The 14320-nt window shown below is 39.1% G+C and overlaps 1 protein-coding gene across 1 annotated transcript; it reads right to left on the bottom strand.

Moving 5' to 3' along the window:
- Positions 1-5: 5 nt before the first annotated feature.
- On the bottom strand, positions 6-14308 carry LOC140933325 (uncharacterized). Its single transcript, XM_073382857.1, has 10 exons — positions 14149-14308; positions 12507-12605; positions 10067-10715; positions 8723-8773; positions 7097-7185; positions 5749-5864; positions 4665-4775; positions 3668-3719; positions 3259-3304; positions 6-2088 (listed from the first exon to the last, which is right to left on the bottom strand). The coding sequence occupies exons 1-10, from the start codon at positions 14201-14203 to the stop codon at positions 2028-2030; spliced, it is 1329 nt and encodes a 442-aa protein (XP_073238958.1). The 5' UTR covers positions 14204-14308; the 3' UTR covers positions 6-2027.
- Positions 14309-14320: the final 12 nt, after the last annotated feature.

Raw genomic sequence — 14320 nt, 5'->3', positions numbered from 1 at the left:
CACAGTTAGGTGTAAATTTTTATTTACCAAGCACCTCCTTAGGTATAAAGTCATCAGGACCAGCCTAAGATATTAATACAAACCTAAAAATATAAATATAAATTATCCTGTGCTTTTTACTACAAGACAATTTCAGAATGACCTGTACAGAAATTTTACTCGCAAACTTTAGCTTTACTTCCTAGGGCAGACGGTAACAATAAGAGTCAATTTAACAAACAGGTGCGTAATTTGGGGAAACTGAGGGTGGGGTCATTTTTTTAAGGTATAGGGTGGAGATATTTATTTATTTATTTATTTTATTTTTACTTGCCACACAATAATTACAAAAAATATACGAAAAGAAGAAAAAAAGAAGTGGCGAGGAGACCTAACAGAAACTATAGCAGCTTATGAGAGGTTAGGCCTCCTCGAACTACGGGCTAGAGCTGTTTCACATCAATTGAAGAAAAGATGGCGAAAAGTCGAAGATGGAAAGATTTATGAACTGTTTTCATATTTACTCAATACTTTAATCTTCAGTTTTTTCTTAAAAGAGGAAAGGGATTAAGAGTTGATGACCTCGTTGTCAAGTGAATTTGCTCCTTGGAATTTATTGTTTTCAAGCTTAGAAACCGGCAATAACAATTTCCAGCGGACCAATGTGACGCATATACGCGCATGCGCACGCCATGGGGAAGATGAAAGTTATTTAAGCTATGCGAGGAAATGAACCTTTTGATTGTTCAAAAGGGACATGCGCATTACATGTATGTGTTTCGTTTTTCATCGCGCAATATTTTGTAGAAGTAGGTCGGTCGAAAGGGTAAAAAACAAGAAGTTAAAACAAGCCACGGTGAGAATCACGTTCAAACAGCACATGTAAAGAAAGAGACTGCAGATGTGTCTTCTATTCGTCTCCTGAGAGAAACCCGTCTTAACAAATAAAAGCGTAAACAACTTTAAAAGGAAATGCCAAAATGGTTATAACAATAGTAACGTTCATTGAAAAAGCTGTATCAAACTACGTTTTTTTTCACAGCAGAAAGAATTTTGTCAAATTTTGGTGTTTCATTTCCCGAAAAAATGGGTCGGTCGGGCCATGAGAAACGAAACATTCCTTTATGGGCATGGCCGCGCTACAAAGTATAATTTTGTTGAAACATATTTTTTGCTTTAACATTTTGTTGACTAGTTCATCGATTTGCCGTTAGTACCAGTTTGACCTCTATATATTTTACAATGTATCGAACGATGTTGTAATTTTTTATCGTACATAAGGACTAAGACGAATGCAAAATATTTTTGATCTTTTTTTAAATCTATTTTCCCTGTGAATTCGTTGCGAATCTGGAATCCACTTATTCATTGACAAAAACCTCCCAAACTAACAATAATTGATATCGACAACACGCACCACGGATGAAAAATGCTCCCCTAAATATTTTTGTAAAACACTACAAAACACAGAGAACCACATTACTACTGCAGATTTTTTCTTTAAATGGTGAGGCCCGTTCCATGTATTCAGGTCGTGGGAGGAACATGAAATCAGTAGAAGGGCGTGAAATGAGACGGGGAGCGTAAAATGAGAAGGGGAGCGTGAAATGAGAAGGGGAGCGTGAAATGAGAAGGGGGCGTGAAATGAGAAATAGAACGTGAAATGAGAAGTGGAGCGTAAAATGAGAAGGGGGGGGGGGGTGAAATGAGAAGCGGAGCGTCAAATGAGAAGGGGGCGTGAAATGGGAAGCGGAGCGTGAAATGAGAAGCGGAGTGTGAAATGCGAAGAGGAGCGTGAAATGAATAGCAGAGCGTGAAATGAGAGGGGGAGCGTGAAATGGGAAGCGGAGCGCGAAGGGAGACAATGAGCGTGAGATAAGAAGCGGAGCGTAAAATGAAAATCGAACAGAGGGAGAAGAGTTTTCCCCGCACATTTCTTTTCTTAACTACGTCCCCACTACCTAAACATACATTAGCTAAACTTAATTTACATCATTTTTGATACCGAGGATTTCCTCGATGTTCCTAGTTGCTATAAGAAATCTCTTTCACCAGCCTGTATAAACTGGGTGTTGTCTTTCCAGCAGGCGTTGCCTCTGTTCATTATTTCTGTTGAAATAAATATATAAATTTACGAGAGGTTACAAATTGTAAGTGTAAGTGAACTTAAATACACATTTTGCTAATTACAGCTGTTTTATTAGGTCAACTAATAGTTGTAGGATAACTGACTACCTAGGGGTCATAAAATCACGAGCTCTTTGTGATTCTGGGTCCTTAGTGGCCAGTTTACAGTCATAAATAAAATAATTTAAAGCTGTTTGCGAGCGCTACAATGTGCGAAACGTAGCACAATCAGAATGACGCGATAAGAGTGTTGCGATTTGCAATCAAGCTGACACCCCTGAACATACTTGCTAAAAATTATCCTGACAAACATACATCCAGATTGTAACGCCTAAATAGCAAAAGAACACCCAAAGAACCACAGGATATCCAAAGATTAGCGTTCTGCTCGCGGAAATAAATAAATAAATAATTTTAAATGCCTACTAACAACATTTTATTTGATAAAATATTAGTTAAAAATGCAAACAATCCTGCCTGCAATGAAACTATCCGTTTCAGATCTGGAAATTGCGAGGAGAGCCTAAGGCTCCTTATAGTGTACACGGAGAAAATTTATGGTTTGTGCCCTTACGCAGATCCGTCGTTTTATGCGACTGATTTTTTTCTACTATTTTTTTCATCCTTTCAGCAGAATTGTTTATAATTTGTAGGCGTTCCTTCTTCCCGGAGGTGAGATTTAATCGCTGAATGCCTATGAACGCAATTTTCATCCGGAAACGAGATTGCCGTATGGGTTATGTAAGGATCCTAGCTACAATTTGTAACATTAAAACGTTGACAAGTTGTGCTTGGCTTCCTTTTCGCTTTCCCTTCAAATGTTGGCCTCAAATTCGGAAAAATCCACAGAGAAACTATCACCAAACAACACTGGAGGGAGAAAGGAGGGTACCAGAGCCGTGTAACCCGAGTATGTACAATCCTTGAATGTACATCCATGTAAAATGAGGGTGTCAATCTCTCAAGGCTTATAAGCGCGTGACCTTTGATTCTCGCGACTTTCTAAATGTAGAACTCGAAAACTTGTTTGCAAGGCGAAGCTACTGACAATCGCATCGCAAATTCTGTTTACTTCACTGTCTACCGCAGAAAAAAATTATTAAAAGAAGGAGTATTCATCTGTTAGGCTGTTTTATAAAATTATCTGCTTACCGTCTGTATCTCCTGACCACGAAAAATCCTACCGCTACAACTGCGACTGAGAGAAAAAAACAACAAAGAACGCGTTTTCAAAAATTTGTCGCACTTCATCTAGTAGCCAAAGCAGCCGAGTCTGGGGTCATCACGCAACCTCCCCACTTAAGAGAAAAAAAAAACAGCTGCGCACACCATCTATTACAGACGATACTTCACACTACTGAAAAGACACTGCGTCACAACACAACAGCTAACCATCACTGAAATGGATAGTAATAACTTTTCCATTTATATTCATCAAATCCACTCTTGGCGGGAAAGTTTGACTGGAACAGATTGTGAAATGAACAGAAACACATTGTAGAGGTAAAAGAGATTAAACTGTACAGTATTACCAAGTACAATAAAAAGAATTGTCAAATACCTGCTACTGTTAAGCTGATAACTATGTAAACAACAGACTTGAGCTCACAGTCCTGTTGAAATGGAAAAAAAGTACAAATTCAATTACTTTCAATAATTCACTTGTTTAACTCACTCTTCTGTAAGAAAACTAAAGGGGTTACATTTGCATGTCACGAAGATACGTTGTGTATTGCTGTCTGTGGCTGATCCAGACCTTCAGATGAGCGGGGGGGAGGGGGTGCGTTCCAAAAAATTTTCGGCTCTTTGGGCCTCAGTTTGGTATAAAATTAACTTGGGGAGGGGGGGGGGGGGGGCGGGGGCTCCACTGGATCGGCCACTTGCTGTTTTAGGTATATTCTGTGCCGAAGTCATTACTTAGTGTTTGGTGTCTTTATAGAAGTACTCCTGTAGAGTTATGAAGCAGATATCACGCAAATTTCACTGTAGAACACTAGCAAAAAATATTTTTTGGTGATTTTTGCAGGCATAGCCAACTTTTAAGTTTAAATCTAGTTTTAATTGCTATCCGTTGCTTCAGACCGCAGGAAACAGTTTAGAAGGCTAAACACATGTATAGTGTCTAAACTAACATAACCGGACCACTTTTTTGGAATTCAGTGGATGCGAAAAAAGTTTAACCTTACAGAAAAATGGCAAATACCATGACGTAAGCCCTTTAAGTAAACTGTATACACGTACAACAATGAGGGCAGCATGGCTGAGTAATCAGAGCGCCGCACTTTTAATCCAGAGTCCACAAAAGAGATTATGTTTTTCCTTCCACCAAGCGCACTGGCTTGATTTGTTCTTGACAGTCCTAAGTTCAAATTCTTAACCCCTCCAACCTATAAAAAGTCAACTGGTTTGCTTTCGGTCAGGTGGGATTCTTAACCTTGTTATCACTGTTTCAGTAAGTTAATCTTCTGATCAGTGATCAGCTTGGCCTGCTTGTGTTATAAATACTGCTGAAGTTGAAAAAAAGGAAATTAACTGAAATTTTCTTTACTGATACTTACATCTGTTTGTTCATTTCTATCATACATTACATCACATTCTGTTCCTGGAGCGTAAGATCCCGCAGGACATAACTGGCCGGATTCACAGCGAATTGGGTCTGAGTCCTCCCACTGAAATGTACATGTACATGAAAATAACAACATGTTACAAGGAAAGAGCGCAGTTTACCACGATTACAGTCAAACCCCATACGTACAGACTCTGAGGAGGCAACAGACAGAATCTGCATAAACGGGGAGACAGAAATTAGCGGAATGAATTTAGAGAAAAAAGTAACAGGGCATTGTTCCCCAGGGACAAAGCAAACTGTCCATAAAAATGAGGCAACCATATTAACAGGGTGTTCATAAAGCACGGTTTGACTGTACTACGGAAATAGTTAGAATGTTTTTTTCTTGGAGATGTGGACAATACTATTGGTTTTCCAGTAATGTTCCTTCCCCTAAAATATTGCCATGTGAAGTAATAGAGGATCAAATTCTATGACTCTTTGCAGATGATAAATGAGTGGCACTTTCCTCTACTCGCTTTAATTTCTCAAATTGCAAGTTATAAAATACCTCTGGAAAGCCTCCAAATTTCTGTTCTCAATTTAATGACTTTATAAGTCCAATTAACCTGCCTACAGTTGTATGTGCATGCACTGTGCATTATTTAGGCAATTAATTAAGTTATAAAAGAAACTGCTCCCCGAACCGTTTTTATAACCCATTCAAATTTCCTACATGTAGTTGATTTTTCTTCATGCTCCAAATAAATAATTTCTCTATTAACAACTTCTACCAACCCAGCATGCAAAGAAAGTAGTGTCCGCTAACCCGGGGCTAGTGGATTTTGCTGTTGGGCTAGTGAATTCTCTTCCTAACTTGCCCGACGGGCAAGTGAAGTAGTTTGAGGAATTCAACTTACAGAAGAACTGTTGAATAATTTCTGCTCTTCAAAAAATTTTGGGGGCTAGTTGAAATGACCTTTGGGCTAGTAAATGTTAGCTTCAGCTTACCCGAATGGCAAGCTGTAAGAATGACTTTCTTTGCACCCTGCAACCACCAGTAGGCACATGGAAAAATGATCTTGGTTACTTACTGGGCAATAATAACCTTTAGGGCATTCGTTACATGTTTTCTGGCCTCTCTGGGTTTGGTACCAGCCTCTTTTACATTTCGTACACCAATCAAAGCCTGTAATTTGTTTGACAAAACCTAACGTAAAAAGCAAGTGGAAAAGAAAACAAATTAAACAAAAAATCATCTGTAAATGGTGTTATGATTGTTTTATTGCTCACTACTGTAAGTTACCTGTACTAATCTGAATGAATGATTTAAGACGTTCTTATAGGCAAAAGGCACACATGAATGCAGCACTCACTGTTTGTAAAAGGCCATCAGAAGTAAGTGGACAGTTAAACTTAAATAAAAAAGGGGGGGGGGGAATTCATTGAGGTTAATGTGTCTTTTTTGGGACTTAGTACAGTGTAATGCTGCTTATTGAAATGCATAATTCAAAACTTTTCTAAGCTTATAACATCTCTACCGCTACAAGGAATTTATGTGCAACATCTTTGCCAGCAGGTCCTTGGTCAGTTTCAGATTACCAGAAAATTCTGAGCTTATAAGCCCCCCATCCCATTAAGTTATAGGCCCATCTACCTGTAAACAAAATGTATACCCGTTTTCAGACCAAAACAACACAAAAACCTGACCTGATGGGACAGCACATACATGATGTACCTATATGGCTTATAAAAGGGAGTACCCCCTCCCCCAAGGCTTTTTTGTTGAGACCAGTATAGCATTTTCCAGTTTTTTTGTTGTTTCATTGGCAGAAAGCTCGCAAAATCTACTTAAATTCACCACCACTTTGTCTAAGAGAAATTTTGTTTCCTCAACATAAGTGTTTTCCATATAAGGTCAAACTAAGGTATATGAGCTGATAACCGAGATTGAGCGAACCAAACAGAATGCTAGAAATGCATTATCCGAGGCTGAAAATTTAATAAATCCAGTTATAAGCCCCCCACTAAGAAATGAATTCGACTTTTTACAAATAACATCGTCTTGACGGGTAAAAAGGCAATCGAATTCAAAAAGGATTTTGATCATCACTCCTATGTACACTGTACCTTGTTTTGAAACACTTTTTTTAAGTCCAGTTATAAGCCCTCCCCCCTTATATCACAAATGAGCAACCCTCACCGCCCCCCCCCCCCCTGAACATACCGGTAAGCCCCCCTCCACCGTTTATAAGCCCTCGTAAAATCCCTTACGAAGTTGTACATGTATAAGCCTGGGGCAAGCAGTTCAAAAAGACAGTTTCCAAGACATCCTTTGAGTGGTATTTTTGTGTGTTTCTACTATCTTTTGAGTATAAATAATTCATTTTGCAAGTAATTCCGTGATTTTTCATCTTAAGAGATGTTGAGTAAGACTTTTACCTTTACGGCAGAGAGTGCAGTTGTGCATGCCCATATCGGGTGCTTCTTGTCCGGCAGGACATGCGATGCAAGTTGTACACCCAGGCATGCTGTGTACCAATAGAAGTATACAGGAGTTAAAAATGCTGTCACGACAGATATTGCCTAGATATTTTTGCAGAATGCTGAATGCAGAAATTCCGAGTTTAGTAATTAGGGTTAGAAAACTGAGTGAATCAGGTTCTATTTAAGGTCATTATACTGGAAAAAAAAACTGACCTGAAACTTGATTCACTCAGTTTCCTAACTCTAATCACCTACTGTACCTTCACAGTCATTCGAACACAATTCAGCATTCTGCAAAATACCTCTGCCACTATCATGACCATTATAATAAATTTTAGAAGATATAGAGAAGGCATCCTGAGATTCTCTTGATCAGGCAAACAAACTAAACATAAAAAAGTAGCATTTCTTGCAAACCCTCACCCTATACACTCTCACGGGGGGGGGGGGGGGAAGTTACTGCAATAATTAACTCTTTAACCCATTCGCCCCTGAACCGCCCTTAACCGCCCGTGCGGATCCAGGTCCTTTCTACCCATTGTGACGTCATCAGTTTTAACGGTCCAGGACAACTTTCTTCACTAACTTGTGCAGAGTGAAGAGATCTTTCAAACCATACCAGAATGAGCACAATTCAGTCAAGGACACCGGAGAAACAAGCAAAAAACCACGTGACATTGACCTGAAAATCTCCATGAAAATCTTGTCCCATTACCCACCTACCTTTCCTTTCGCCTAATCCTAAGATCCTAAAGGCTTTCCTAAAAACTCTTCCCACCAAAATCAAGCCTACTAAATGCCCAGCAAGAGAAAAAAAAAATGAGGCAAGAAAAGCAAAAAAAGAAGGGAGGAGAGAAAGTGAAAAGTAAAAGTCAAGACGGCTGTGTCACTTTTAAACCCAAAAACTATGTCGAAATTTTGCTTTCTGCGCATGCCCGAACTTCGCAAGCTGATATTTTGCATCTGGATCGGAAGACCGCGAAGTGTTCGACCTGTAAACCAGTTTGTGGTAAGTTTTAGCTCTTTATAGCACGACAGTGACCAGAAAACCACTCGACTAGCTTCAAAACGCGTTTTTCGGCAAAATCTCTAGGAGCGAATGGGTTAAGCCTCAATATCCACATACAAATTACTGCTCCCCACCTCTCCATACATAATCCTTAAATCGAGGTATTTCACCTCTGGTGATCATTTCATTAATTCTCCTAACACTAATTATTCATGAATTGGGGTTAAGAAACAAAAGAAATTGAGAATCAACCAAGGTTAAATCAAATTCAACCTCAAATCAAATTTGACCTGTAACAGATATGCACTGTGAAAGGTAAATTAGCCCCCAAATTCACATACAAGATATTAAGTCTTTCTTTCCCTCAGGTGATTATTTTATTACAACTGTAATTCTCATAACCTCTTCTCTTGAGTTTTGGTCTTAAAGGGCTAATGCTTAAACTGTTAGACTGAACAAATTAAAGAGGATTTTCTCTCATGCATTTGTACACCTTGCTGAAATATTAGCCATTTGCTTACTTTGGGTGAGTGCCAAAATATACAGTATATTTTTGAAAATATGAATCTTACCCGCAGACTCCACCAGATTGGCACGAAATACATCTATGAGCTCCTGCAGAACTAAAACAAAAGAAGGGAATAATTTATTTTCCAACACATTGCACACATGCATGAACTCGCATTTGATCATGGGGGGCCACAGCTGTAAAAGGAGCAAGGATTACATTGGAACATTTGGTTAGGACAGTACAAAGGGCCTTTTGTCTGAGAAGTTCCAAGTTACAATCTGTAGGATTGCAGGCTTCGCCTTAAATCCTTTTTACAACATCTTTCCTATCAGAGTAGATTTACATGTAAAATACTGTACCTGTACAAAAAAGCACTGATGGAGAGATGGGGGTAGAATAAGCGGATCATTTTATATGTTTCTGAGAAACTGCCCACCTACCACTCCCCTAAGTCAACATTTTGTGTTAAGTGTTAAGTGTTAATGTTGACTTAGGGGAGGGGTAGGTAGGCAGTTTCCCAGAAATGAGCCGTCTAAGGTTTGTTATCCACACAACAGACAGATTTAGAATTGTGTACGGCTAACAGCAAACGTCAGATTCAAATTGAAAATTTCTCAATCTGGGAAAAAAGCAGACAAAAAGTGTCTAAAAGTGTCTTATTGATGAAATTTATGAGTACACCAATTTTTGTTTAGACATAACAAACAGAAAACAACAGGGACAATGAGGTAAAACTTTGTCAACTGGAGGTTTGCAGCTTGCTGTAAATGCAATTCTAAATCTCTCTAATGACTAACGTAACTGTCACTTCAAGCTAAGTACTGGCCTAATACAGTACCAAAAGTAAATAATAGAACCTTACCCTATTATAGATACATGTCTGGTGAACTGGTCTTTCTGGTCAGCCTAATGTTTTTTTTCTACATTTCATGTAAATCCATTCTTGTACATGTACACGTAGTGCAAGGGCAGATCCAGGAATTTTTGATTGGGGGCAGGGGGGGAGGGGGGCTCCAAACATTGCTGAACTCAGAAAGGACTGTTGAAACTTTTTTGTGGCAAATTGTTTGTAACAGAGATGACCAGGTGTTACGCCGGTTGCTATTGGCACTGGAAATACTGCTTTGCAAGCAGCGGAGAACAGATCATAGGAGGGTACCCAAAAAGCAATTACATTTTTGAATATCCCTGGAATTTATTTTAGTGGCAAAATGCAATGTGCGTTTCATTGAAAAAAATCACATAGTTAAAAAAGTGATATACGAACCTGTCGACGTAAGAGTTTCAGTCTCAAACAAGCATCAGGCCTGATGGGGGGGGGGGGGGGTCCAGACCCCCTGGGCCCTCCCCCTGGATCCACTATTGTATTGTATAGTAGTAATACTGTCAATAACATCATGCTTACCCGGAATAGAACCCCAATGGACAAGGTTTACACTCTTTTTGTCCAGGATTTTCCTGATGTTGCCCAGCCTTACAGGCATTGCACAAAGCCATTCCAGAATCAATTTGGTAGTGACCCGCAGGACAGGGTAGACATCGGTCTTGTCCAGAATCCTTTTGGTAGTGACCCGTAGGACAGGTTCGACATTGGGTTTGTCCAGAATCATTTTGGTAGTGACCCGCAGGACAGGGTAGACATTGGGTTTGTCCAGAATCCTTTTGGTAGTGACCCGCAGGACAGTTTAGACATTGGGCTTGTCCAGAATCCTTTTGATAGTGACCCGCAGGACAGGTTAGACATTGGGTTTGTCCAGAATCATTTTGGTAGTGACCCGCAGGACAGGGTAGACATTGGGTTTGTCCAGAATCCTTTTGGTAGTGACCCAGAGGACAGGGTAGACATTGGGTTTGTCCAGAATCATTTTGGTAGTGACCCACAGGACAGGGTAGACATTGGGTTTGTCCAGAATCCTTTTGGTAGTGACCCAGAGAACAGGGTACACATTGGGTTTGTCCAGTCAGATTTTGGTAATATCCAGAAGGGCATTTAACGCAATACTTTGTTTCTTGGCACCAGCCTTTATCAGAACAATTAAGGCATTCAGGTAAACCTACAGTTGCATAAACAAAAAAAAAAAATGAAAAAAAAACGCATTCCATAAAAAAATCAACAGTGGAAAAAAAAATTAAGGGACAGCTTAAATGTAAAACACACCTAATAAGAAAATAGAATTTGATGCCCTAGGATTTCAATCTGCAAGGAGAACTCTTTTTCATTTTCGTGTGGATCATGGGCACCTATTTGGTAATGAGAAAATCTTGGGAAAAAATTGTGCACTGTTACATGTAAACAAAAAGGTGTGGGTATAAACAGGGCTTCTGATATTTCACGCAGTAGCGGAGCCGCAAAAATTCAGGTATATCTGCGAAATCCTGTGAAATTCACACAAACATGAAAAATACCGCGAAATTCGGTAGAAATCTTATCAAATACATGTCTGTACAACATATTTGAAACTTATTTCAGCTATTGGGGCTTTTACTTGCCGTAAACTTGAACTTCGTCACTGAAATGTGCAAACAACATCCTGAAACTACCAGGCGTAGATTATGTTGCAAAAAACTTGGCACTAGCCATGATGTTAAAGGCTTTGCCATTGGTTCATTTCTGGGGTGTATTGTTGTTGAAAGAGCAAATGATAACCTCTGTTAGAAGAACATTAAAAACACTGGTAAGCGATTGATTTCTACCGAAATTTGCCTTGAAAATAACCACAAAATCGGCCGTTTTTTACCTATTGCTTTTTGGTGAAGTTTGCCCTGAAAACTCTTGTGAAATTACCACGAAATCGGCTGATATTTTTCGGCGAATTTGTCCCTAAAAATCCTGCGAAATTTGACTTTTTCTTCCCCGACCTGTCAGAAGCCCTGTGTAAAGTGTGCCAATCCCAGTTGCAATCTAAAGGTAAACTTCCCTTCTTGCCTGTATATAAAGTTCTTTAAATCCTCATTATTCTAAGTAGAAAGAAAAATTAACACTTAATGCATACATGTGCATACAGAATTTTCATCAGGAAGGATGAATACAGCGGTAGTTTAGGGAACAGTTTTTTGGTACACTTAATTACATAATACAGGAAATGATCGTTACTGTGAAATCCTAGGGCTTCAAGAAACTGAGACAGATAAAAGTATCAAGAAGAACTATTGCACTAATTCAAATGTTCAAGCAACCCAAAGACACATGACACAGATGCCAACCTCTATATCTGGAAATCTAAAATCTGGAGAATCCCTCTTTTGCATTAACCCCTGCTAATATCAATGACCACCCCCCCCACACACACACCCCCTGACCCTGATCCCGACCTCCCGATAACCACAATTCAATCCAGTTCCTTAAATCCCATGGGAATGGGTTAGGACATTATAACTATGAAGTCTTACATGAGTTACAGACACATGTGATTGTAAATATGGCGAAATAATCTTTGTCAGTGATGAAATACGTGCAAAAATGCTCCAGATACTGAACTATGAATCAAAGAAAATTCAAATTTTGGGAGAAAATGGATAAATTCCAAATTAAAGCACAGAAAATCTTATAACTCAATTTTACTTGGGAGATTTGGTGACCCATACTGGAGACCAGGAGACTACCGGATAATCCGGGAGAGTTGGCATGTGCGACATGATCGCATGGAGGACTGGTGCTGGTTGGGTACATCAGGTAATGGTGGATGGCAACAAAACAAACTGAACTTTGAATCACCATAACTCCTGACGAACCTCCGAACACTTGAACCCATGCTCCAGCTCTGTGTTCTGCATGTGAGAAAAATGTTTTCTACTTCATTCACTTTGCAGCAAGAGGGGCTGTCACACTTATACTCTGTACTTACTGTTATTTGACTGTGTACCCTTTGGGCAGGCATGGCAGGTGACATTGTTAGTGCTTGTAGCATGAATCCCAAGAAAGCCAAAATTCCATAGAAGGTCAGCTGTAAAAGATACCCAGAAAAAAAATAACAATGTGCATACAATGTATGTTTTAGTACACCATAAATTCTGCTACAGTGGAACCCCATTATAACGAAGGGCCAAGGGACTGGCAAGATTTGCTCACCATAACAAGGTTTTGTTTCACTGAGGTTCTTTTTCATATATTTCACTATTACTGAGGCAGAAAAAAAATTGCTCTTAAATTGAATTGAAGAATAAGTTTTCCAAATCTAACATGTCTAACATCCCTGTCTTTGTACATGAAGGATTTTAGTTGTAAGTTGACAAGATAATAATTTCCAAGTTAAAATACCAAGGTGGGGGAGAGGGTAGGGGACACTTGGCAAGGTTGGTAGGACCAGTACTATAACAATGTTTTATGAAAGTTTTGATCAAGTCTACACTGGCTCCAGTTGTTCAAAGGGTGGATAGTGCTACCCACCAGGCCCCGGTTGTTCAAACGTTGGATAGCGCTATCCACCAGATAAATCACTATCCAGTAGATAGTGTAATTGATTTCCGTAATACTTATTCACTGGATAGTGATTTATCCAGTGGATAGCGCTATCCAAGAAAAATAGTTATTAATAATAATTGAATAACCGGGGCCAGATAAAGCATTACCCATTGCGTAGTGCAATTAGTTTTCCTCATACCTGTTCACTGCATAGTGATTTACCTGCTGGATAGCGCTATCCATCTTTTGAACAACCAGGACCAGGTCACCACAATTTCAAAAATAATCTCAGCTATGTTCAGCAATTTTTTTTTCTGGTCAGGGGGTCAATTAGTGCTTTCTAATAACTCTAAAATTATTTTTTAATGACTTTTAACGTACTTTAAGCAATTAAGAGCCGTGCTTTACTTTCATGAGCCAAAAATAGAAATTGCATCCCTCGCCCTGCCCCCATTGAAGCCTCTCGATCTTTACCTTATAGGGCATTTGAAATAACTGAATTTTTAACATTAAATTCTTCATCTTGTTTATAAAACGCTGTTGTTTTCAAGTCAAATTTTTCTTGATCAACAGAAGAGACAAAAATCATGATTCACGGCATAGCATATAAAACGAGTTTTGTACACGCATTGCACGTCAGATGATTCTAGAAAATTCACCTTCAACTTCTTTAAGCTTACTCAGTGACAAAATGTTTTCCAAAAACCAATTCCGCTGACTTTTTAAACACTTAAGAGTCAACATGACTAACTGGGTGAGTGAGTACCATCGCAATTGTAGCTTATTGTTTTGCTGCCAAAACAAACTTTAAGCGCGATTCAGCTCAAGTGGGACCCGAAGTGGTAGGTCACACACCTTGGCTTCAAAATGTTGGCTGACGAAGGAAATATGGATGTCCATTCAAGATTTTATAAACTAAATATCTTCACTGATTACATTTTAAAGAGGAAAAGAGGTACTACACTAGCCAGTCGCGTAAATTTTCATTGATTCGCTTGCACTGAAATGGTTTTCATCAAAAGCGTAAAGGTCGTGTACATAAAATCACGTGAGAAGAATTAGTATGAACAGTAAATTATACTCACCGGTGAAACACAACAATAATACGGAAAAATTAAGCAGCGTATGACACTGTACCATTTCTAGTTACTCCTGCGATCATCTGAGGAAACTTTCACGTCCTTTTTGTCGTTTATGTTCCCCTTCGTCATGCTCGAAGAACAATGGCTCATGCATCTCGTGACACCGGAGACCAAA

This window comes from Porites lutea, chromosome 4 (assembly GCF_958299795.1).
Source record: "Porites lutea chromosome 4, jaPorLute2.1, whole genome shotgun sequence".
Taxonomy (NCBI): Eukaryota; Metazoa; Cnidaria; class Anthozoa; order Scleractinia; family Poritidae; genus Porites; species Porites lutea.
The sequence above is the reverse complement of the archived record's forward strand: the minus strand, read 5'-3'. Positions and strand labels throughout refer to the sequence as shown.